The sequence below is a fragment of the Phycodurus eques genome, chromosome 18, assembly GCF_024500275.1.
Source record: "Phycodurus eques isolate BA_2022a chromosome 18, UOR_Pequ_1.1, whole genome shotgun sequence".
Taxonomy (NCBI): domain Eukaryota; kingdom Metazoa; phylum Chordata; class Actinopteri; order Syngnathiformes; family Syngnathidae; genus Phycodurus; species Phycodurus eques.
This window is the reverse complement of record NC_084542.1, coordinates 8,925,248-8,951,861: the sequence shown is the minus strand read 5'-3', so window position 1 is coordinate 8,951,861 and position 26,614 is coordinate 8,925,248. Positions and strand designations below refer to the sequence as shown.

General features: G+C 38.3%; 1 protein-coding gene across 3 annotated transcripts in view; it reads right to left on the bottom strand.

The window, feature by feature from the left end:
- nbas (NBAS subunit of NRZ tethering complex) overlaps positions 1 to 26,614 on the bottom strand; it is a 163,170-nt gene that overhangs the window by 84,059 nt on the left and 52,497 nt on the right. For all 3 annotated transcript variants that reach the window (XM_061704380.1, XM_061704379.1, XM_061704381.1), the window contains 13 exons: positions 24,738 to 24,911; positions 22,915 to 23,048; positions 20,108 to 20,170; positions 18,313 to 18,435; positions 18,002 to 18,104; positions 16,813 to 16,890; positions 16,569 to 16,723; positions 13,385 to 13,497; positions 9,514 to 9,627; positions 4,657 to 4,770; positions 3,180 to 3,337; positions 2,226 to 2,309; positions 554 to 718 (listed from right to left, as the gene is read on the bottom strand). In XM_061704380.1, coding sequence (XP_061560364.1) covers positions 554 to 718; positions 2,226 to 2,309; positions 3,180 to 3,337; positions 4,657 to 4,770; positions 9,514 to 9,627; positions 13,385 to 13,497; positions 16,569 to 16,723; positions 16,813 to 16,890; positions 18,002 to 18,104; positions 18,313 to 18,435; positions 20,108 to 20,170; positions 22,915 to 23,048; positions 24,738 to 24,911 — 1,578 coding nt within the window. The remainder of the gene's footprint in view (positions 1 to 553; positions 719 to 2,225; positions 2,310 to 3,179; positions 3,338 to 4,656; positions 4,771 to 9,513; positions 9,628 to 13,384; positions 13,498 to 16,568; positions 16,724 to 16,812; positions 16,891 to 18,001; positions 18,105 to 18,312; positions 18,436 to 20,107; positions 20,171 to 22,914; positions 23,049 to 24,737; positions 24,912 to 26,614) is intronic.

The following is a 26,614-nucleotide window of genomic DNA, read 5'->3' as shown; positions in this document are numbered from 1 at the left end:
GAGACCAGCTTCTTGATTGGTCGCTCTCATGTGATGCCCGTGTAGTCTTTTAGGTGGCCGACATGCACGTAAATACGAAATCTAGAGTGCGTACGTGATGCAGTTGATTGAATTCTAGCTTTCTTATACATTGTCGCTGTCAGGCGGAAAACACGTAATGTCTAAATATGGTGAATTTAATTTTTTTCCCAAATCTATTCTATTGATCTGGCCTCAAAAAGGTCTGTTATTTTTATACATTATTAACCCATTTAAAGTGTTGAAAATACCTTGAGAAGTTAATCTAGTAACTGTCTGAGAGGTATTATGAAACTCCCTCTCTTCTCCTACGTTGCGAGAGCCGAGCGGCATTATGTTGCCTGAAGATTGAAAGTCTGGATGCTATTTAGACAATAAAGAATGAAAAATAGGTTGGATACATATACGCAAGCCTGTTTCGTTAAAAATAGAACGCTGTAATGCTTCGGTGCAGAAGGAACTGGTCAGCCACGAAGCTAAGTGCGTGCATATTCATTTCCATCCAGGTGTCCTAGATATTTTTTTAAGTACATACATTCAGCGGACGAAGGTAGTTGAGCGACTGCTTCAACCAGCGGTGATCGCCGACCGCGCTCAGCACGGCCTTGGTGGTCAGACCCGTCGTGGCCAGCACCTTCATGGTCTTGGCCGTCGTCCTGTGGAGCAGATCCACCGCCGTCACCCCGTGGGGGCCCACCGCCTGTAAGGTGGGACACAATAGAATTCCTGCCTTTGATCCACCATTCACACAAAAACATAGACTAACATTATTTTTAATCACATAGTGATTGTGCTGTATTGTAGTTTGCAGTCATTCCTAACTCACTGACTGGCAGCCATTTTCAAACCAAAGTTTCACATATCGCCAACCGTTTTAGAGCATTTTGACTGATCTTTCAAGACCCCCAGAATATTGTGTTCTGTGACAATATAAGTACTGAATTTACCAAAAGAATGATTCTTTCACCAGAAAAAAAAAGTTTATTTCTAGATTTTTCTGTCCTTTAGTACTCAGCAGCAGAACATGGGTTGGTTTCACCCAAAACACCAGTTTCTGACCAAAAAGCAGAGAAAACGAGTTTTTTGTGAAAAGATCCAGAAGGTCGATGACTTTGACACTAATCTTTTTTACTTTGTGAAAAGTCTAATTATAAAGCAAGAAGAAAAAGACTGAGAAAAGGGCTTTTGATGAGAAAATAAAAATTTACTGAAAGAAATGCACCGTGAGCGACACTGACGTACCACGTGGCTCGAGTGGTCAGTGTCTTTTTTACATGCCGTTCGTCATTCATTCCATCAACTGCAACATCTTTTCACTTGACCATGACACTACTACTACCTACTGAAACACATACTCCGTTTATACCATACATACACTGTACATACTCTTTTCAAATGTGAGGTGTGGAAACTTGTCCGGCTTCCAATGTGTTGGTATTTCCTTCCCTCATAATCGACATGACACGTGGAGGTTATCCCCCTAATCTTTATCTTCTACTCAAAAGCTGCGCTGATCTGAAATTCAAAGCAATAAAATGCCGCCATCTACAAGGATCTGTTAAACATTACAGCGGTTTACAAAGCTGAATTTCATAGACAAGCTGCCCGATGAAAAACGGACTTGACAAATATATTCATTGGTGGCAGGAATCGGTTGGTTTCCAGTTGAGTTAATAGAGGGCGGGTTACTACACCATCATATGAAAGGATTTCAAAAGTCACATTTGGTGGGCAGTGGGCTGAATTTGTCATCAATACTTTAAACACTGACTCACACTCAAGATGTTTGTTTATAAAAAAAAACAACAACAACAAGCATGGAGACCTCTAGAGATGTCTGGAGGGGGTTTGCGTCTTGAAAGGTGAGGAGCAGAGGACAACAAAATGACAACAGATCGCTTCAAATGAGCAGCCATCCATACACAAAAGGCGATGCCATGTTAAGTCATTAAACATTAAACGCCCACTCAAGACATCATAAAGCTGGCCTGTCTGATCGTGAGGAGGGAGAGAGAGAAAAAGAAAAGGCATAAATAATCCAAACAAACCCAGGAACCTTAACACCGGATTTACACCTCATCAAATATGCAGGAAGGCTGCAGGAAATCTCACAAAACGGGACGATAGGAGAGGAAGACGAGACAAGCTAATCGATTGGACAGTGGGGGAGGGTAATATTTTTACCAAATGGATACAAATAAACACACCTTGGATGAGTTGCTTTCATCTACTTCTATTGCACCGTCTGAAATCTCAGGCTCCATTTGATAGTTGACTGCCTGGTACAAGACCTGCAAGACATTAAAAGATGGATGACATTGGTGTATTTTTGTACTCAGGAGACTACCATTAATGCAAAATATGCATTATATTAGGGTTGCAACTAATGGTGATTTTAATAATCGACTGATCTGTTGATTATTTATTTATTTCAATTAATCTGTGAATCAGATTAAGACATAATTTGCATCTCTTTATTAGAAAACAAGACATTATTTCAAATTGACAGTGCATAAAATGCACATACATAAATTGATTATGATTTAGTTCCTGGTTTGGTACATAACATATTAGAAAATGTGCCAAAGTTGGTCATTGTTTTCCAAAGTAAAATATGTTTTCAAATGTCTTATTTTAATAAAACAAAGATAATCAGTCTGCTTTCATGGAGGACTACAGGAATCTGAGCATAGGCATTTACTGTTCAGAGGCTGAAATTTCGAGGATTTGGAAAATTTTAAGTTAAACAATGGCCCTAAACGATGAATCAATTATCAAAATAGTTGATTAATTTTACAATCAATTAATTGTCAAGTAATCGATTAACCATTGCACCGCTACAGTATACATTTGTTGGGCATATTTTAACTGGTTACCGTTTTCATTTTGTGTTGTTTTGACATAACTTTGCGTTAAAAACTTGGGACAGCACACCAGACAAAGCTCTGGGAGATGCCAACACCAATAGTCACATTACGCTGAAATGAAATGACCCAGACGCAAGGAAAAACTGAGTTGAAAGGAGCTTTGTCCTCGGTGATAGGTCATGACTACCTCTTGTGACTGGCTCCCAGTCATCTCTTACATCCTTCAAGACATTTTCTGAATCGACTATTTATGGGTTACTCCAAACAAATGTTATGGATGATAAGTGCTTCAACCTGGGTCTGCAAATCGCTGGAGGCAGCCAAGAGTGTGTGGATGTTGTCGGGCGGACAGTGTGTGAGCGAGAAGGCCAACAGCTGCTGTCTGGCTTCCAGGTCAGTGAAACCTTCGCACTGGCCCAGCAGACTGCACACATCCCAGGCCAGACTGTAACCTGAAAGCGGGGAGAGGGACATATCCAGCTTTCTCACATGCTCTCCCACATTTCTCTCTGTGTTGTGCCTCAGAAGTGACTTCCCTTGGAGTGATTTTCCTCCGTATGATTTTTTTGTTGTTGTTTAAAGCGAGGCCAGAAAAAACAATCACATTAAATCCCTGCAGGCAAATTGTATGAAGCACACGGAGAACAATTACACAGTGCAATATATTATGTTCTGGTAATCGTTCTCCTGAGTGGAGCGTACACAAACGCAGTCGACCTTGAATCGGACCGTCTAAGATAGGATGCAAGCAGGATAATTGTTTAAAACGCTGGCAACTCTGATTAAAAAAAAAAAAAACAGACTGAACTCATAATAAATGAAGCATCTAAAGAGGTTATATAACATATTGTCGCATATGAAAATCTCATATTCCCACGAAGATTTTTACGTAACATAATTACATCTTCCATGTTAGGCAAACAATCATTGAAAAGAGGTACAAATCCCAGTTTATTGCGGTGGATACATTCCAGGCCCACCATAATGAGACCGTATTAAAAAAATTGTTTTTAATAGTTTTAGTCCTCCTACATGCGTGAAACACATTTACAATTATTAAATCAAAAAACTTATTAAAACACACTTTTTAAAGTATTCCTTAGCTCTTGTTCTCACTCTCTTGCTGTCAAGAAATGGGAGACTACAGTATAACATTGCGTCGACGAAACGAAAAAAAGACACCATTCTTTTTTTAAAGCTGCTCGTCACTCCCACTAGAACTTTACACAAATCAAAGTACAATTAAACACTGTATATTTAAACACCAAAATGTTCAACCAAGCTATGTAATTTTGTCTTACGAAAGTCAACTAGCTTAATGGTAACATAACGTGCAACGTCATTGACAGGCTAAGAAAAATCAAAATGAATGTGACAGTACTTATGAACCTTCAAACAACTAACACGGAGAGCATCAACACATACAAATAGACCATACAACAATACTTGAGCACAAGTCTAAATTTGGACTTGCCTGTATACCATAAAAACCCATAAAAAATTGCTTAAAAATCTGCGATATAGAGGAGGCATGAACAATGACCTGTGACATAACAGACATTCACTGTAAATTACAACATGTACCAATCTGCTATCAGAATCCACGAGGAATTAGAATTACTTGATTAATTGATGAGAAACTTCCCAAAATAATCAACAACCGAAATGTATGCCTCGCGGCATAAAATTGCTCATTTTAGAGTTGCTGTTCCCAAATAAATCAAAACATCACTTGTGGTGTAAATATATTAGTGCTCTGCTAACGATGTACCTGCAGTCATGAGATCCTGACAGTGGATGTAAGAAGCCTTGAAGTCCAGACACTGGAGGGCTTGCTCAGCTAGCAGGGTCAACACTTGGCCTTTGCGGGTGGCCTCATCATCCCCTTGATAGACACACACACACACACACACACACAAACACATAAAAGCTGCTTTTTTAAATAAATGATATTCCTTTTCATCTTGACCAACACACTAAACTCATAATCCTGCTCATCACGTCTTAAATCTGTCTCAATAAATCTTCTGCCTTCTGAAGGTCGGAACAACGAGGAAGCATATTAATCGTTGTCTGCCCCAGTAAATGAGGTTACTGTGGTGGCTCTTCATCTCGGCCGGGCACAGACAAACATGGAGAAAGGCATTCCTGCATTACAGTGTCGGCAGGATTGCTTTTAGTGTTAATATTCACGGCGCGTCTAAGGACTATTTATATACCATCACCGACACAACTGGATTACAAAAATAAAAAATAAAAATACAAAAGGACAAGAGAAAGAAGATGAAAAGCAGTGTTTCTGTATAGGCTGCTCAGGATAATATGGCTAAAATCACAATTTGACCAGTATTACCACTGTAGAATTATAGTAGCACCACTCCGACATCAGCTGTGTTTGGGTTACGATTACAATATCGCAGTTAAAATACGTGTTTATTATACTGTCTATGTACAGGGGGTCCTCAGTTTATGACAAAGTTCCGATCCTACAGTAGCAACGTAACAGGAATTTGTACGTAAGCGAGAATGCACTGTCTATCTGTCTGTCTGTCTCTAACTAGCTAATCTAGCTTTCCTAAAGGGACGCCAAGTAATTATTACATTTATGTAGAGTGGACCGACTGAGCCTTGTGGAACACAGCTACCGTAATTTCTCGTGTTTAATGCGCGTTTTCCCCAAAAAAATTGTATATTGTAATAGGTATAGAGGCAAATGGAAAAAGCTTTCACATTTTATAATTGTATGCCGCCATCTAGTGGTTATCAAATAGCTGTACACGTTCATTCCAAAATGCCACCACCGCGTAGTGGTTATAAAAAAGTGTAGCCTACACTTTCATTCCAATATGACAGGGATACATATGACTGCTTATATGTACAGTTGTGCTCATAAGTTTACATACCCTGGCAGAATTTGTGAAATGTTTTTTTTTTTTTTAAATATGACTGAACAACAACCATCATTAATTTATTTATGGTTATGTTATGTCTAATGATAATGCTTTTCTGAAATGCTTGACCGTTTAATTTGAATCCCATTAAAATAAAATTAAATGTGTTTCGCCTGGTCCTTCATGTTTTCTTTAAAGAATTGTGCCCATCTTACAAATTCTGCCTGGGTAATCAAACAACTGTGTGTTTTCTAATTTAGTAAATAAAAGTAGAGCTGTGAATTTCAAAATAAGAGCAAGTATATTAAAAAAAAAAAAAAAGGATTACGTGTTCAAATAAAGTGCTTAACTTCAGAATAAATCTTTGATAAAAAACTAACAAAATACAGATTATACTTCATGTTTTCATCATATGGGCAGAAGCAAAATTATGCATTGTAAAAATGCATTATACATAGCTGGAAGGGTTTTCCAGAATTTTGAGGTCAACTTTGGGGGTGCGTATTATACATGGGTGTGTATTATACACGAGAAATTACGGTCGTTATCTACTGCAATGCCAGGCAATTTTGACATTCATGTAGACTAAAGTACATAAGTAAAAATCTGTGGATTTAGTATAGAACCTCGGGGAACACCACGAGTTTCTATCAATGTGGTTCCTCAGTTTACAGTGGAGTTCTGTTCCTACAGCGGCAATGTAAATAGAAAGTCGGAACATGTTGAAGTCTGTTACTAACCTAGGCTAATGCAGTCATGAAGTCATAATTACAATAAATATTTGTATGAAAAACATTAGTAGGATATAAATATATGTACTGTAGATTAATACACTTTTGGCATTATAGGCTCTCCTCCTGGCTGACATACTACAGTACGGTAACGTATTCATACATTTTTGTGGGATTGTGGGGATTATTTTCTCTCTAGCCACTGATTAATTTACCTGCTAACTTGATGTTCATAGTTGGTTACTCTCCGCTGTAACGCGGTTCCAGACAAACCTCTGTGTGAAGTTTACTGTACCACCTATGCACTTATTCTGGTGTTTCGTGACGATAGCGAAGCAACTACCTAGTGGTCAGACAGACACGATGACATCATCAACAATCATCGCGACAAGGGAGAATACAAATTTCTACCATAGGCCAGATTTATATGATTGACCAGATATACCGTATTGACGGCATACCCCCTACTGCACAATCCTTTATAGCTATGCTACAGCTACCTCTTGCTCACCCTTTAAAGGGGCCACAACACAAGGGAGTTGTTCTTTTTGTTTTTGCCATTTTAGATGGCAGAAATGTCACTCTCTATTAAATCGTGGGTCAGTTTACTTTTGACAAACGCTATTACATAGTTTCAACAATTCTAGAAAGTACTTTAAAGTAAAGCAAAACGTTAAACTCCAAGACACTGAGTTTACAAAGACCTCTTTAAGATAGAGATCACATTCCCGTAACTGCATTTCGTTAAATAATACTGTTTGTGTATGTTGAATGAACCATGAACAATGATTCCAATTTATCCTGGGGTTGTACTCGGGCTACAAGTATCATTTTCCTCATTGATTGATTATTTCTTTCGAGTAATCGACAATAAACCGTAATCAAGTCACCAAAACTCAATTTCCTAGAAAAAATTATGTTTTTTAGGGAGGGGGGGCAAAACACATTCATGGGGACAAGACTACAAGTGTAGCCACCAAGGCTCTTTGAAACATCATTAGAAGGCTCCCACTTAAGTCACCACAATGTAATTCTAAATTAGTGCATGATAACAAGGGCTACCTTCAGACAAAAACAGCTTCTGAACCCCCACTCCAAAAACCTCACAAAGCCTTTTTCTATGAGGCAGAAACCAAACCTTCTTTTTTTTCCCCCTTGGCAGCCATACCGGTGAGATACCTGCATTAAATATTCACCTCACAGTCCCAGAGCTATGCACTCCTTCAAAAGCTGCCCCCCGCCACACCCGACCCCCTCCGGCGGCTGCATTTTATTTATTTAAAAATATGTTTATTCCTCCTCTCATCTCAGAGAGGGGCCCGCTGACTTGATGCGAGGAGAACAAAACGCCACAAGGCCGCTAGTTGGGGGATCCTTTTAGTTTTTTTCAGAGGAAGTTCAAATAAATCCAATTTATTTAGCTCTATTAACTCTAATACAAACTTTAAAAGGAAAAAAAAAAAGACTTCATACTCGCCCTTCCTTGGATGGAGTTAGCTGTCAATCAACAGCAAGGCATACAGGAAACTGATGGTTGAAATAGTGAGGTAACAAACATTCCCCCAGGCAGCGGTTTACACAGCAACAAAGAGAGAGAGGGAGGGGTACTTCTTTTTTTCCCTACAAACTTAACACAGCAAGACATTATTGATAATTGTGCAACAATTACATAAGGTTGAATGCCCCTCAGGCAACGCTGGATACTCAGATTTTTACTAGCTGCTTATTTATTGCTCGTTGCGGAGCAGATTGCATCAAACAGACACATTTCCAGCCCGATACATCACATCATTGTTATGATCGGTACAATTGAATGAGATATCGATAACATCTCTTAGGCTGAAGGATAAGTTACAGTATATATCGCTGTTCATTCTTTACACATCGGCTATATGGGGGATTTTAATACAACTTACTAGGGCTGCAGAATTAATAAAATTTGAATCGTGATCGCGATTTTGGCAGACACGATTAAATGAGTGTGATCGTTAGCGATTTTTTGCATTTGAAAAATTGACATTTTCATCTGCGCTGCTCCATATGAAAAGTGCTTCATTTGGAGCAGTGCCAGCAACCTACTCAACCAGCCATTAGGTGGCGAACGCGCAGTTAAGGGTTCGTTAAGCTCTGGCACTCCGCTCCGGTGCCAACTTAAAAATAAAAGCCTAAAATGGCACTGATATCCTATGGAGTAATATATGAAGCTTTTATTTTGATGCTCATACGCGGTATGAGCATTTTTATTTTTTTGGGGGGGAGGGGTCCTCAGTGCAGGCAAAGTAACACTGATCCCTCCAACTCCCGTTGTTGCTGGGAGCAGTCACTGAGCCCAATGACATATCCCTTTGTCAAAAAAGTCATCTCTTTTGGGATTTTTCGTGTACCACGGCTTGGTAGAGGAAGGATGTTTTGCAAAACGAGGAGGCAATACTTTGAATTGAACAACATTGAATTTATTTTTAAAAATGGAATGTTTTATTTTCTTTTTACATTTCCTGAAGTACCTACAGAGCGTGTTCAGTGGAAAAAAAGTTGTTACTTACCAAATATTTCAAAGAGGGATGGTAAATGGACTGCACTTATATAGCGCTTTATCTACACCATCACTGTGCCCAAATCGCTTCATAAAGCCTCACATTCACCCACACACTAATATACCAATGGCAAGGCGCTGCCAGGCCCACTGCGGGCAAATTAGGGTTCAGTGTCTTGCCAAAGGACACATCGACATGCGGAGCCAGGATTTGAACCAGGGACCTTTCGGTCACCGATGCCAGGCATCGGGCCAAAACAGACCTTATTTCAATGTATCGGGTACTCATGATGGCTGCCGTTACCATCCACCGATACGTAAGGCAAAAAATCTGACATCAAGTTAAGTCCGCCTCCCCAGTAGTTAGCGCTACACTGTGGCAGTTTTCCACATCAGCAACATCATCAAATAAAGAAAGGTTTTTGTTCACAATAATATGTCATTGTGTTAATTGACATTTTGTGTTAAAGTACCTGCCACTCGCAGAAGAGCTGCCACACAGAGCAGAGTGGTAGAGTGCTTGTAGGCAGCGGCGCAGTGGGCGACGCACTCCTCCATGAGAGACAGCCGATCGGAGCGCAGACGCACTACATGGCGGGACACAAAAAGGAAGGCATCAGACAGGAAAGCGCTGGTTAAAACCGGTTACAGGTCAGATGGCAAAGAGGCGGAAAATTTCCAGTAAACTACCACGGGAAGTTAAGCTGTCGAATTGTGGAATTGTGTGCAGCGCTGCCTCAATATACGAGTTTAATTTGTTCTGTGATGACGCTTATAACTCAAAACACTCGTATCTCAAATAATTGGTCCCCCAGTGAAATGAATGGAATGCCATTTATCCATTTCAGCCTTCTCCAAAAAAAAAACAAGAATTTTGTGTAATGTATATTTTAATGAAGAAAAATAGCACTCTATAACTTTGTAAACAGACAAAAATACTGCTTATTGACACGTCTCAACTCGTCTCTCAGCTTATCAGTACGGCACTATTAGTAATTGTCCTTTGCACAGGATAAAGAATATATGATTGTGAATATTGTTAAATTGTCTCTCCGTTTGAGTTCACTCCCTTGCTTAAAGTGTTATAGCACCACAACATAGATGCTAATTAGCGTTAGCATTAAGCTAGTGGGGCCTTTCTTAAGACATTTGTTTGGCTGTTTAAAATACACAGCATGTGAATGTCTGTTTTAAGTTTAGTTTGACAGTAAACTTTAACCGGTAGTGGTATTAAACAGCTTGAAGCCTCTTTTTTTGAAGATTTGTTCACTATCTTCCTAACTACCGCTTGTTGAGTTCACTGCCACCATACAGTGCTTGTATCTCAACTTTTAGCACGCAAGTCAAAGCAAAAAGAAAAAATCGTCCAAATGACAGCTCATATCTCGAAAAACCCGAGTCGCGTCAGATGTATTTGCATTAACTCTGAAGTGACATTAATTTAATCAAAAAGGTATCATATTGAGGCATAAATATAAAATTTTTGTTTTGTCATGGAGTAGAGTTCCATGTCTACATGCGAGGCCATTACAGTTCCTAATTCCTCCATTTATTTTTCGAGTTCATTCGAGTGGCAGCATATCTGATGCTTACTTGTAACTCAAAATTTGTCTCGCAACACAAATCAAAAAAATTAAAATAAAAAAATCCCCCAAGCGACGACGACATAACTTGAAAAATTAGTAAATTTGATGCACTCATAAGTCAAGGTACCACTTGCACTGCATCACACTGAAAGGCGTAATATTTTGTCCCTCTCACATCATTTTTTTTTTTAAATGACAAAAAATAGCATTATAATCTGTGCAATGCTAAATATTAGTTACAGCTCTTGCATTAAATTAGAACATGCAGAACGTGCTCGAGCCTATCCCAGCTGACTCTGGGTGAGAGGCAGGATACTGCCTGAACTGGTCGCCAGCCAATCGCAGGGCACATAAAAACAAACAACCAGTCGCACTCAGATTCACACCTTTGGGCAATTTAGAATCTTGAATTTACCTATGATGCATGTTTTTGGAATGTGAGAGGAAACCAGAGTACCAGGAGAAAAGCCACGCAGGCACAGGGAGAACATGCAAACTCTACACAGGGGAGGGCGGATTTGAACCTGGGTCCTCAGAACTCTGCGGCAGATGTGCTAACCAGTTGCCGCCCAAAAAATAACACCAATAATGTAAAACAATTTAAAAAAAATAAATAAATCTGAAAACATTTTTTACCTTAATTGTAACACTTTTAACACATTATAATATAATATAATAATAATACTTTTATTTAGCTTAAATTTTAAAAACAACATTTATACAGCTTTATTTTTTAAATTGCGTTATTTATCTTAAAATCTGAATATTTTCAAACATGTTTACTTAGCTCTTGTTTTGACTTTTTTTTAGCTTCCTTTTTTAACACTTATTTAACTTTAATTTTAATATTTCTTACAATAATTTAGTTTATTTAGCTTTAATTTTAACATTTTCAACATTAGCTGTAATTAAAAAAAACATCGTAAATTTCAATACATTTAACAGTCTAGTTTTAGTTGAAATATTTTTTAAACCTGTTTATCTAGCTTTAACACAGATATGAGAAAACTCCTTTTATATAGCTTTAACTTTAATAGTTTTAACATGTTTAATTAGCTAAAAAAAAAAAAAGTTGACATGACTATTTTACTTTTATGTAGGAGCAACTAGAGAATTTTTGGGGGCCAGCACAAAAGTGAATCCTGTAATTGCATGGAAGGTGCTGTATATACAGTATCACCTGAAGGTGAAAGAGCTGATCTATTATCAAATTCTTCCATCCGGCGCCTCTGTATGTGTGTTTGGAGGAGAACAACAACAAGAAAAATTTACATGTGCGTGCGTGAGTGCGTTCGTGCATGAATGCGAATACAGTAGGCGGATTCCTCCTTGTTTACAGAGGATTGGCGTCACAATGGCATGGCCCTGAGCTACGGAACAAGTCGCACAATAACCTCGCACAAACAACATTTTCTTTGACTTTTCTTCCTCTGCGTCACTTTTGTCTCACTATTTGGCACCGGAGCCCAACTCGGGTGAAAAAAAAAATTATCTAATCAAAATTGAGGGTCGTTGAGAGAAGGCATGATTGAGGGACTGTATCAAAGATAAGAGGGGGGAAAAAGGTTCAGAGGTGAGGCGACAAGGAGGTTCCTTCTGGCTCCAGGTACGACCAATCAGCCCATGCTTAATCAAACTGTTGTTGTATATAAAATATTTTATGAATAAATTGAGAAATGATCAGAAATACAGTAAATGACATTAAGGTAATATTAAAGGAAAATATTATATTGGGATTGACACGATCAGGAGTTTTAAAAAATCAAATCGTCAAGTTTTAAAAAAACGATAACCGATCCGATCACAAGATAGAGCAATGTGTCTATTTACATGACTTATTAATTTATTGTACATTCATGTTTACTGTATACTGAGTATGAAATTATTATTATTCTAAAATTATTCTCTCGCAATTTAGACTTAAAAACATCTTTAAAACAGACTTTAAAACATCAATGGCCTCTAGGGGGCATTCAATGATTGGCCATTGACACAAGTTTAGGTCAAATCAACATTACAACATAACATGAATAATGGGTGCTAACTTACAGAAATAAAATTACTTTATTGCAATTGAATTACTTTAATAAATTCTGTTAATGACATGCTTAGTCTAACTTTCTCACTGTCCCGGCTATATGGACGCGTGTTGTCCACAGTTTGCGTCGGTTTGGCTTTTCCTTTGTTTTTTTTCTTTTTTTTCCACGCTGCCTCACTTAAACGCAGCACGCTCCTCCTTGTGTACATTCTTCAGGTGCCCGATCAAATTTGTTGTTTTGAAGCATTTAGATGACGTTCCCCACGACGTACTTCAGTTGTGCACAGACTGTTGTTTGTCTGAGACACGGCAAAATAGTCCCACACCGATGATGTGTTTTTTCACCCACAAGATTGAAAAAAACTTTATCGGCTGTCAGATAGTTACAGTACTACGCCACAAGACACGTGACAAGGCTCAAAATAAACTAGCTTTTGGATTCATACACGACGGCGACGTGGAGTCTTTAGCGGAGCAGATCGATGACGTCATTGATTGGATCTGCGAATTATGACATGAAAGCCGATCGGCCGATCAGCATAAAATGCTAATTATCGGCCGATACCGATCAAACCGATCAGATCAAAGTCTATTTGGGATATATATTGTTATCGAGATATAATATGACCTATATTGGGATGTAAAAGAAGAACGAAAAATTTACTCTTAGAGTTCAATAAACCCCATTTAAAACTTCCCCGCAAAGCAGGTGTGGGTTACCTTGCAGCGGCAGAATGTTGACGCCAAAGTCTTCCAGCTGGCTGAGGGCGTCGATGAGGTCCAGCTCCTCTTGGATGGCCGGAGGACAGTCACTGATGAGCTGGAGACAAGTCCTGTGGAGCACACCACCGCCAGTTACAAAAAGACAGTGAAAGTATGTTTAGCCCAAGGGATACATTCCACGCACACTCCATATCTGCAATATAGACACCATAAAAAAGCATTTTTTAAAATAGTTTAACCCATAGGTGTTTCGAGTGCAGTTTTGGCTGTGTTTAAGAACCCCTAAATTTAATCCCAGCACCCCTAAAATTTGAGAGATTATTTATTTTTACAGTATGTCCTTTTTAAACACGATAGAAAAGTGTATAGCTATACAGTACTTGGTTGAAATGTAATGTTTTAACATGTTATGCTTCTCTTTCATAAATGTGGGACACATTTACAAAACTGAAATTGATCTTGCCCTGGCCAGCTCAGCACCCCGAAACCTCTGATCTTAGAATCGCCCCTAGATTTACCTGTCCCATATGCTTTATTCATATTTAAACTTGTAAAAAACCCACTTCTTAAACTATTCCTTAGTGCCTGTTCTTACTCGCACTGTCAAGAAATGGAAGACTATCCCATATACAGTAGCATCACTTTGAAAAAGGAAACTGTGTTTAACATTCAAATGCAGGCTGAAAACAGATCTAGTTAGCTGTGCATATGACATCTGAAAGTATTTCAGCTGCACTCCTTGCTTTTAATTCAATCAATGTTCATTTTTTACATTTATGGAATTATTTTATCTGCTTTCTTGTTAACTTATGTAGCTGTAAAGCACTTTGAATTGCATTGTGTACAAATTGTGCTGTACCAATAAACTTGGATTGAGTTGAGGAGCTTAATTTAAGACAAAGGGAGTCGTTTGCCGTCATCTTGTGGCATGTGTGATATTATAAAACTTTTTGGTGAGGGGTGTCAATTCCTCACACATTTTAGCTATTTGCGGCAGGACTCGAAAAGCGAATAGCGAGGGAACACTATATGTTTATTATTATTTTTATGGTAGCAGTGGTAATAACAAAATACGGCGATTAGACTGTGTTTTGTAGCAGAGACAAATGAGCCGCTTCATTATGGCCAAATCAAATATTATTCAGATGAATATGAACTGCCTCAGAGATCCGCACGCTTCGCAGGAGTAAACAGCATTCCCAGTTGACTCCACTTAGTACACAAATTACTCACTCTCGTATGCGGGGCTGTCCCGTCGCATAATTACCCTGACAGTGTGAATAGAGAGGAGATTGCAAGAGAAGAGAGGAAGGAAAACAAATGATTGAAACAAAAAAGCGCAATCAATGATACCTTCTTTGCACAAATGCATTTTTTGCATAATTTCAAGCAATTGATGCCCATTGAAAGAAGAGTTTCAAAATGTTAATAATATGGCAAGAACACAGGCAGACTGGGCAGACAAACAACGGACTCACGCAACATTGCGGAGCAACCGCACGCAGCGTTTGGACTACACACTGTAATTCATTTGAGAGACTGTTTATGTGCCTCGGTAGGTGCGATTGTTTTGGTTAGCAACAGGGTGAAAAGGGGCTCAGCGGTTAATATTTTAATGTCCATGTTAGTTACATTTTTGGGGAAAATTCAGCCACCGAAGCCAGTTTCACTCAGCAACATGAAATTTGGTTCGCGTCGATCATTAGTAAACCCACAAAAAAGTCTTAAAAAACCCATGCCTGAAAATACACAGGAAGTCTGACATTTTGGTTTGGAGCTGTCATTTTGGGTCACTGTGGACATTTTTCTCGAGACTTTCAAAATAATGTTACCCAAGCCAATTTCACTTAGCAACATGACATTTGGCAGACATGTTGATTGTGAGTATCCATCCATCCATCCATTTTCTACCACTTTGATTGTGAGTAGACCTGCAAAAAAGTCGCAAGAACCAATGACAGAAAAGACACACGAAAGTCTGCCATTTTTATTTGAAGCTGCCATTTTGGGTCAATTCGGACATTATCAGGGTTCCTTAAAAACACTTGAGCCCCTGAAATTTGGTAGACATGTCTGTCATGAGAAAATCCACCAAAAAAAATACAGTACCTTGTACCTTGAGACTTTTTCTGATTTTGTCCCAAACAAACTATTTGTTTGAGACCTCACAGCGTGTGCAGAGGCAAAGAAAACTGCTGCTGCCACAAAGCACGACTCAACTGACCGAGCCAACCTTTTATGTGACGAAACCAACGACTGTGGGGACATTAGCAGTAAAGTTAATGTGTATTTTTGCTCACCATGTGAACCATTTCCATTGTGCAGCAGCTGCCGTCTGGCTCAAATGTGACCCTCTCCCCTTGATTTGTTGGTGGTCTCATGCTGGTGCACACACAAAAACACTGCTGCACTCCCGCCTTTGAGGATGGCGGAGAGGTTCTTCTGAGTGGATGATCCTCACGTTAAATCGGTTCGAAAGGACATTTCACCATGATGCCACAGGTTTCTGGGTGTGGCAAAAGCCGGCGCTTTCTCTTGATGGCGCCACAAGTAAACAAATCCTTTGATGGAGGTAAGAGCGATTGAGAAAGGATAAATGTCTTGAATGGCGATTTTAGCTTCCTTCTTCGAAAAGATGATGTTACGTGAGGTATAATGCTCGGAAGGGAGACCCAAACAATCCGACAGTAATTCATATTTCAACAGATAAGCTGATTAAAAAAATAGATGTGGTTGAAATATGTTCTACTCAAAAGCTGTGTTGATCTCAAATCCAAAGTGATGAAACGATCTGTTAGTCAATACAGTGGTTTACAAAGCTGAATTTTACAGACAAGCTGGGCGAGACCCTCTCTCACGCTTACCCGTTGAAAAATGTACTGGACTCTGTCTGCCCCTACCAGGCAGTCTTGCGATGTTCTCTATGCAACTACTTACGATATCCAATTGATTTATCCCCCTCAATTACAGGTTCCGCTGGATTCATTTAGATTTCTTTTTTTTAAGGAAATGGGGGGGGGGGGGGGGGGGGGGAAACAACATTATTACAACCTTATGTGTAGATCTGGCAGCGTAACCCCAAACACAACTAATTTTGGTCATCACTTTTTTGCAACCGGAAGTATCCTGTCGCCTACTATTGACAATCATGATGAAAAGGTCTATTGGGCATGGGTCTCACCTGGCCAGGCCCATGCAGGGATCTGTCAGCGTGGTGGAAGAGTTGAAGTACTCTCTGGCGGCGGCCAACGCCAACTCCACGCTGTTGACGTAGGCCACTTTCATGGCGTAGCCCTTACCACGGAACGACAGACTCACGGGGACATCCTGGCTGACCTGGAAAATAGCAAATGGATGGCGCTGTTTGGTTCATTCAGCCCTTTTAAACGGATTCCGTTGGGAAGTGTGAATGTGTGCCGAAATACCTTGGAGCAGTGCATCAGCTGACCCGCCAGACTCACGTTCTCCACCCGGCTGGAGCACAGCAGCGACTCAACAAAAATCTGCAGCAATGAAAAATATCAAATAAAATTCAAAAGTAATTTTGATTATTAAAAATAAAACGCATGAATAAACAAACACGATTTGAATGTTTTACATATAAATGAAACAAAGTATAAAAAAATATAACTAAAATAAAAATGTACAAATAATGAAAATAAAAAATTAAAACAATGCATGAAGTAGTAAAATAAAAATAAAGACTACTTTAAAAATAAAAACAAATAAAAATTACAATTTAAAATATTTTTCATACAGATAAAATGAAAATAAAATAAAATAAAATTATAAATACATTAGAAAATAAAATGTAAATATGGGATTAGAAAATTAAATACACATTTATAGTTAAATAAAAATTATGACTAATATACAAATACAAATGTAAGGCAAAGTTTGATGGCATAGAAATAAATAACAACAAAAACTTACAATCCACGAAACATATGTGGAATGTCTAGTGACCAAACCTTGAAAACAGGTTCACAGACTTCCTGGATATGCTTCACTAATGAGCATAACTACGGTTTGATGACATGTTTAAAGCCAAACTTGCTAAAACGTTGTTTTCTTTTTGGCTGGTGTCTTCAGACAAAAGTAAAATTCATGTATATAATTTATTTATACAAATATATGAAATACAAAAACACAAACAAAGCCTAAAACATCGGATATTGTCATCAATGGTGGCTCTGTCCTGACATCTTGTGTTAAACAAAAGACATTGTAGATGTTTAAATTACCTAGCAAAGCAAATATATTTTTTTAGCGCATTTCATACACAAGGTAACTCAATGTAATCTTTACATGATTAAAAGCATTTAAAAACAAAGAAAAAAATCTAAACATTTAAAACAGAGAGAAAAATAAAAGTATAATTAAAACAGCGTACAGCGTGAAACAAATATCATTATAATATCATTTACAGGTACTTTGTCCAAGTTCCATTCCGCCATTTACCCGTGTCAGTAGGAAGTGCTTTCACCTGTTTTGCTGAATGCGGAAATAGGTTACGCATATGCCGGATTAAAATAATAGTACTAGTATTATTACCGTAATTTAATTGAATTCATTGAATTTAATTTTGCATGCGTTTTTTTTTTTTTTTTCTACCTGGTGGCACGTATCTGATTTCAAACAGGTGTAGACGTTCTGCTGCATGTCCAGCAGATCCTGCAGCAGACCTCTCCACACTGTCTCGCCTACTGGAGGGTTCCTGCGTATACAAACACAAGTACATATATTGTATACAAAAGAAAGTACAAACTAATGAAGTCCAATGGTAACTAATTAAAAAAAATAAATTGTCCCTAGAGCCAAAAACATAACCTCGGTAATAAAATTGAGCAACATTATTGTGTAAAAATCTCATAATATTGCAGCCAGTAAGTGTTCAAGACCGTGCGGGCATTGTAGCGACGTACTTGCGCCCGGTGTGACGACACAGCTTGACCATGAGCTGGTGGGCTTCCTCTGTGCTGTTCTGGCTGTTCCTGACATATGCGATGGGCTTCTGCAGGCCGTGCTTCTCCAGAACCTCGGTCACACTGCAAGCACACACATCCATATGTATTTTTAAATCGCAGTACACACGCACACTCAGTCTCTCATACACACACGCACACACTACAGGTAAAACAAGGAGACAGCATGACTGGTGAAATCTAAGCTTCTCATTATCCTGATCCCATGAAATCCAGAGTGAAGAAGCCAGGAGAAGACGACACGCATTCACTGTGCATTTACTACCACCTAAAAACAGCTTTCCTTGAAGAGCATCTCACAGGGAAGAGACCTGATTCATCTGTTTTTCTGTCTGCATGGTTGGTTTTGGTATCTTTGGTTCTTAACATTGTCAATATTTTGTGGGTCTTGAAAGTGCTCAGCAAAATGGCTGGCAATGGGGGGAAACTCTGCTTTGATAACGGCTGCCTATCAATGAGTTAAGACAACGGGTTTTAAATGAGAACAGCATAATGTCTCGTTAAAAAAGTAAAGGCTATAGCATTGAACTGAAAAGTCAAATTCCTCTCCCTCCTCCTCATTATCATCTGCATTCCCTTCAGTTTGCCACGCTGTTCCCTCCCCATACTTCATCCTTATCCTCATTCCTCCCCATCATCGCTGTGTGTTCAGGGGTTCATCCTGAGGGGAAGGGAGGAGGAGCAGGAGTAGAAGCGCGACATGTCGGTGATTTTAAACTGTAGCAGCAAAAAACGCCCGAGGCCGTTTGAACGCCACGGGACCGACACTGCTCCTTTGATATAGTGTGCGCCTGCGTGTGTGTAAATGAGTGTGTGAATGAAGACTGTGCTTGCTGTTTTTTTTTTCCCCCTAGTGCTGTTCTTCATCAGAGGCCCATTATAAGGGGAGGCGGGATAGTGACAGTAACTACAAAGAGAACATCGCAGCTCTCTTCAGACACGATTGCAGCATGATTGCAATTGGTTTTACTTGTGAAATACAGCGGAACCTTGCTTTGAGTGATTAAGCCATCTCAGAAAATTGGACTAAAACTAAATCGTACGAAATCCAAAGCAATATTTCTCATAGGAAATCATTTAAATCTTATTAATCCGTTCCAGACATCCAAATATTTTAACAAAGAATTTACTTTATAGAGAATAGCTATAGCTGTACATACAAAAACAGTGTGAAATAAATATAAATTACTCATAAAGTGGATAAAGGAACATTTAACATCATGGCATATTCCACAATACAAATGTTTTTTAATAACTCAAGGCAATAATAAGCCTCCTGGTCTGCTCGGCGGACAAGTTGGAGCAACATCCGCATAACATCCTGTCAAAACGTCCACCTTCAAAATAAAAGTGCACCTGTATAATAACAATTTCACCACACTTGGCCCTATGTTGGCCTATTTAGTTGCTGCACTCAAACTATTTTGTGCTTGTTTATTGTGGGAAACTGTTAAATAATCCACCATGTGGCGCAAGAAAGTATGGTGAAACTGTCATTATACTGCATGCTTATATTTTAAAGGTTGGATTTTTGACAAGATGTGTTACGCAGATGTGAAATACACAGTCCCATCTATTGAACCCTTTTTACACAACTTACAAAATGTTTCAGATGAATGTGCATTGATTCCGGGGAAAGGAATAGCAGAGTCACGTTTTTTTAATTTTTTTTATGAAAACCAGGATAAAATATTGACGGAAAAAAAACAAAAACAAGGAACACGGTTGGCGTTACCTGAGGTGCTTCTCTAGTTTGTCCACCCGATCGTGCAGAGATGAGGTGATGTCCGTCTCTGGCCTGTAGAGTTAGGAGGGGGGGGGAGTGAATTAGTTCATATAGCAGTGGTGTCCAAAGACCGGCCTGGGGGCCATTTGTGGTCTGCTGCACATTTCTTATTACATATGTTCTTATAATAAAATGAAACATGGCCCATGTCAAAAGGTGACGATAAAAAGGTAAAAAAAAAAAAAAAGGTAAAATGGTAAAGGATTTTCTTTTAGTTTTTATTTTAAATGAAAATTCAACAAAACTTGATTATAATATCCATCCATCCATTTTCTGAGCCGCTTTTCCTCACTAGGGTCGCGGGCGTGCTGGAGCCTATCCCAGCTGTCATCGGGCAGAAGGCGGGGTACACCCTGAACTGGTTGCCAGCCAATCGCAGGGCACATACAAACAAACAACCATTCGCACTCACAGTCACACCTACGGGCAATTTAGAGTCTCCAATTTATGCGTGTTTTTGGGATGTGGGAGGAAACCGGAGTGCCCGGAGAAAACCCACGCAGGCACGGGGAGAACATGCAAACTCCACACAGTCGGGGCCGGGGATTGAACCCGGGTCCTCAGAACTGTGAGGCTGACGCTCTAACCAGTCGGCCACCGTGCCGCCTGATTATAATATCACATTTATAATTTTTTTGTTTTGAAATGTAAAAAGGTTGAATTATTATTTGTTACAGGATTTTTTTTATTTAGAAATTGTTTAGAAATGTTACTCAACCTAACTTAGCTCGAGTTTAGTTGTAGAGCACTTAAAAAAACAACCATGCTGTACATAAATTAAAATCAAACATAAAACAATAATAATAAAAAACATTAATAGTAAACAAAAAAAGAACATGAAATACTTCAAATATCTTTACAATGAGGACAAAACTTATAAACGGTGACTTACATACAGCATATATGTTGACTTACAGCATATTGAATTGTTTCTCGCATTTTCATTCATCCTTCTTTTCATTCATCCTTCTTCGTTCCATTTAACATTTTGTGGTCATCACTCAGTGGAAAAACATGTGCCCAACCCTGTCATTCAGCAAGCTCGAGAGGTACAGTGGATACGGAAAGTATTCAGACCCCCTTAAATGTTTCACTCGTTATATTGCAGCCATTTGCTAAAATTATTTGTTTATTTCTTTTCCTCAATGTACACACAGCACCCCATATTGACAGAAAAAAACGGAATTTTTGAAATTAAGGAGAGGCTTCCGTCGGGCCACTCTGCCATAAAGCCCCGACTGGTGGAGGGCTGCAGTGATGGTTGACTTTCTAAAACTTTCTCCCATCTCCCGACTGCATCTCTGGAGCTCAGCCACAGTGATCTTTGGGTTCTTCTTTACCTTTCACCAAGGCTCTTCCCCCCCAATTGCTCAGTTTGGTTCTGGTCGTCCCAAACGTCTTCCATTTAAGGATTCTGGAGGCCACTGTGCTCTTAGGAACCTTAAGTGCAGCACAATTGTTTTTGTAACCTTGGCCTATAAAAAAAAATAAAAAAAATATAAAGCCCCTAGAAAAATTGTGCAGGTCCAAATGAACTACAGCAAAGCCCCTAAAGTTGTGCGGGTTAAAATAAGACTGCCGTAAATTCTTCCAAAAATTGGATAGGTTAAAATAACAACCATAAATCCCCCAAAAGTTGTGCTGTTTGAAAATAAACCAACTGTAAATCACTCAAAAGTTGTGAAGGTCAAAATGAAACTAGCGCAAAACCCTTAAAGTTGCACAGGTAAAATAAAAAAATAATGACTGCCATGAATCCTACGAAATGTCTACAGGTTAAAATAAGACTACCTTCAATATCCCAAATACTGTGCATTCCTTCCATGTTTGCACAAAACTGTGAATCCCCAAAGAGTTGTGCAAGTTTTTATAAGAGTACCATGAATCAACCTCAAGTTGTACAAATTAGAATAACCATAAATACCGCAAAAATTATGCAGGTTGGAAAAAAGAGCCTTCCGTAAGTCCCTTGAAAGTTGTGCAAGTCAAAATTAAACAACGGCAAAACACCAAAAAATGTGCAGTTGAACATAAACCCCCTTGAAGTTACACAGGTTAAAATAAGAATAAACCGTCCAATAAGTAAACCATCCAATAAGTAAACCATCCAAAATTGTGCATGTTAAAATAAGATTACCATTAAATCCACCGAAAGTTGTGCAGGTCAAAAGGAACTACCGCAAAACCCTGCGGTAAAGCCCACAAAAATGGCCCAGATTAATATCACACCTTTAAATCCCCCCCAAAGTTGCGGAGGTTAAAATAAGACAACAGTGAATCCCCAAAAAGTTGCACCTGTTATAATAAGAGTAAGTAAAACATCTGGGCCTGTATAGAAAGGTGTCTGAAGTGTAGGCCATCGCAGCTAATTGAAAGTTTAATAATGTGACTTCTTTTAAATGGTGATTGCACTACACAGGCTAGCATTACAGGAGCGGACGTTACTATATTGTCAGGTCCAAACGATGAAGGACAACCCAATAGTAATTCTATTTTCCAATTAAGGTGATAATCACATAAAATAATCACAGGGGGTGATAATGCATCTAAAAACAAAGTCATTTAATCTATTCCGGCTCACCATTTTCTGAACAATTTTGTCATGGTTGACTTTCTTAAAATGACCAAGCTCTCACGGGGGAGCTCAAGTGTAAAGTAGAAAGCAGGTGTGGCGCAGAGTGGAGCTGCAGTGCTGCTGGGTCCTTGGAGGCACAATGCTAGACAATCCAGCTGAGTTTTTGTTTGCTTTTTCTTACCCGAAGCCCCTCTGAGGAAGACATTCTAGGATGTCATAGCACAGGCTGAGCTGGTCGTCCCTCTCGCTGCAGTAGATGCACTCCAGGGCAACCGCCATAAGCTGGTCAGGGACCCCGATCACCTTCTGCGGACACTGCGGGAGGACGACACGCGTGAGGGACTGGAGGTCAGAAAAACGCATGCAAGCAACATGCCCAAACCTCTATGTGATACTGCTCCACTTTAAATTAATGGAATCATTAAAATTTCTTTGTTAAAAGAACAATGACTCCTTATTTTGACTGATTTTGCCAGAAATTATAAAACATTTTTGGTTACAAAATAATAATGCACATTTTGATTGCCCTTGACAGAAATGTCTCCTTTGAATAATTTACTTGCGATAAAATAACCTTCAATTTTAGTTGATTTGCCACAAATTGTTAATTAAAAAGTTTATTTAAAAAAAAAATCAGTTTGGACTGATTTTCAGAATCAGAATTTATTAGTCATTGCACAACAGCATAAAATTAAAACTCAAACTTAAAACGAAACCACATAAAAACAAGACACAGAATAAAAGACAATAGAAAAAGGTTTAAAATGAATAGAAAATATGTTCAAATATGAATATTCGGTTTTAATTTTTCCAAAAATAAAAAAGCAAAATTTATAATTAACATATAATATCGTTAAAAATACTTGTTATACTTCGATATAGGCTGCAACTGCGTCCGCCATTACCATGTTGATGCAATAAAAACATTAAGATAACAAATATTGAAGACATACTTTATTAGCGATTACAATTATAGCGTCATGATCATGTTGTGCAATTGAACAGTCTACATAATTATTTTTGTCCTATTCTGTCCTATATCCAGCAATAACTCCATCCATCCATCCATCCATCCATTTTCTGTACCGCTTATCCTCACTGGGGCGTGCTGGAGTCTATCCCAGCAAGAGGCGGGGTACACCCTGCACTGGTCGCCAGCCAATCACAGGGCACATATAAACAAACAACCCTTCGCACGCACATTCACACCTACGGGAAATTTAGAGTCTTCAATTAACCTACCATGCATGTTTTTGGGATGTGGGAGGAAACCGGAGTGCCCGGTGAAAACCCACGCAGGCACGGGGAGAACATGCAAGCTCCACACAGGCGGGGCCGGGATTTGAATCCTAGTCCTCAGAACTCAACTGTGAGGCAGATGTGCTATCCAGTCGTCACCGTGCCGCCTGACAAAATACTTAATTCATAAAAAGGATTCAACCACAGTTTGGATTGGTGTTGCCATAAATAATTAAAAAAGCCTATTTAAAAAAAATAACAATGCTTAGTTTTGATTGAGTCTGCCACATTTTTAAAACATACAAAAATTATAACACTGTTTTTATTGATTTTTCAACAAATTTAAACAAGAATTAAGAAATAATAATTACCAGTTTTGATTGAGTTTTCCACACATTATTTAAAAGTTATTTACAATATAATAACATTCTGCTGTGATTGATTTGAACAAATATTTTTTAAATAAAGATCAGTTTCAATTGATTTTGCAACAAAGTATTTTTATTGTACTTCCAAAAATAATGCTCAGTTTTAATTGATTTTCCACAAATTATTGACAAAATAATATAATTACTTTCTAAAGTAATTAACTCAGTTTGGATTGATTTTTGTCATGGAATTATTACATGTATTATTATATATATTATAAATATTCCCTCAAATGTTACAAATATTTCTTGCCACAAATATACAATTATTTTGATTTCAAATAATAGTAGCGCGTTTTGAGTTTTCATGACCTTTTACAAGTCTTGCGCCACTCACATCAGGTTTGGAGTGCTGGAAGATGATGAGGGGGAAGGCGAGGTCGTGGCAGGCCAGGCCCACCAGAAAGTCTCGAAGCAGATGCTCGGCGGCGCCCTCCTGCTGTCGCTCACAGCGGTGCAGGAAGGGCACCATCCACTGGAAGGCATCTCTCACATAGCGCTCTCTGCTGGACTGGTGGCATAAAGACATTTAATAACTACTTACGCTAGACAAGAGAAAATCAACAAAATTTATTTAAAATTACTACCGTGGGACTGGAATAAAATCTAAATGACAATAAACAAATCATGAATTTATATAAATTAGAGGTTGAACTGATTAGTCGATGCGTCCACTTCACCATTCTGCAAATTATAGCTTTGAGATCGAGATCACGTGCTTTGGCATGTACAAAGACTGTACTAAATATAAGAGGGTAGCACAGTCAAAAAATACAAGTCTATCTTCAAATATAATAAATTCAAGTCCATCACACCGAAAAGACATCTGCTTTGATTTCATATACGAATAAGTTGGGTAACAGGTTTGGCCAAGGAACAAATACAACACATAGTAATTATGATATTGCTGAAGTCTATATATAATAATTCTATTCACATACTTAACTTTGCTGCTCTCTGCTAAAGAAGCCCATCAGATGCAGGCAAAGGAGGTCATTTAATTTAAGAGCACAAACACACACATACAGAGAGCGAGAGAGTTCCCACTGGGCAGTCAAACAGTTTGTGTCGGTGCAGTAAACAACATTTGCTGGCCACTCGCAAGGCTGATCTTCCTGGTACCGGTCCTCGCAGGCTAAAAGAAGCAGTAGGCGCATTACTGGCCATTCGAGAGGAAGCCTCGTATAATGCACTCCAAGGACACTGCGGTCGCTCCACTACGGGTCACCACCACCGATTTTTATTACCGTGCTCAAATTAAAAGGGAAAACAAACACTGCGGAACAAATTATACTCAATGCGTCCTGATTTGGAGAGACTGAGAAGAAAAAATGGGAATGTACTCGAGGGCATATATGAAAGGTTCTGGCTCTAAACAAAACAGCATATCAAAAGAAAATAAATATAATTCAAAATGAATACATCTTAAAGGGCAATAATGCCTTGTTTTTATTGATTTCATTTAGTTTTCTATGCTCATTTGGATAGCTTTTGCTGAAAATTTTAATGTACAAAAACAATAATGGTTGGTTTTGATTGTATTTAGCTGGGATAGGCTCCAGCACGCCCGTGACCCTAGTGTGGATAAGCGGTACAGAAAATGGAATTATACCCCCAAAAAAAAATAAAAAAATAAAAAAATACTCATTTTGATTGCTCTTGACACAAACTAGTTATTTAAAAAACAAATTTCTGTTTAATAAATTAAATATTAATTACTGATTGTTTAATTTAATAATAATAATAACAATAGTTTTAGTATATTTGTAATTAATATTTACATTTAGTTCATAAAATAATAATAAAATTACTTCGGAATAAGTCAAACTAAAAATAAACTAAAAATGAAAATAAAAAATACTGTTTGCATTTTCTCACACATTTACAAAAACAAACTATTTCTAAAAAGAATAATATCCAGTTTTGATTGATACTGTCACTAATTATATTTCTAAAAATACAGTGCCACCAGAAAGTACTCACACCCCTTCGTTTTCCACATTTTGCTGTTGCAGACTTATTCTAAAGCTGATTTAAGTATAGTTTTCTTTTTTTTTTTTTTTTTAAATAATCATCTACATAGAATATCCTATAAAGACGAAGTAAAAACATATTTTCAGACATTTGTGTAAATGTATAAAAAATGTAAACATTCAAACATAATAGGTAAATAAGTATTCACACCCTTTGGTATGACATTCAAACTTAAGCTCA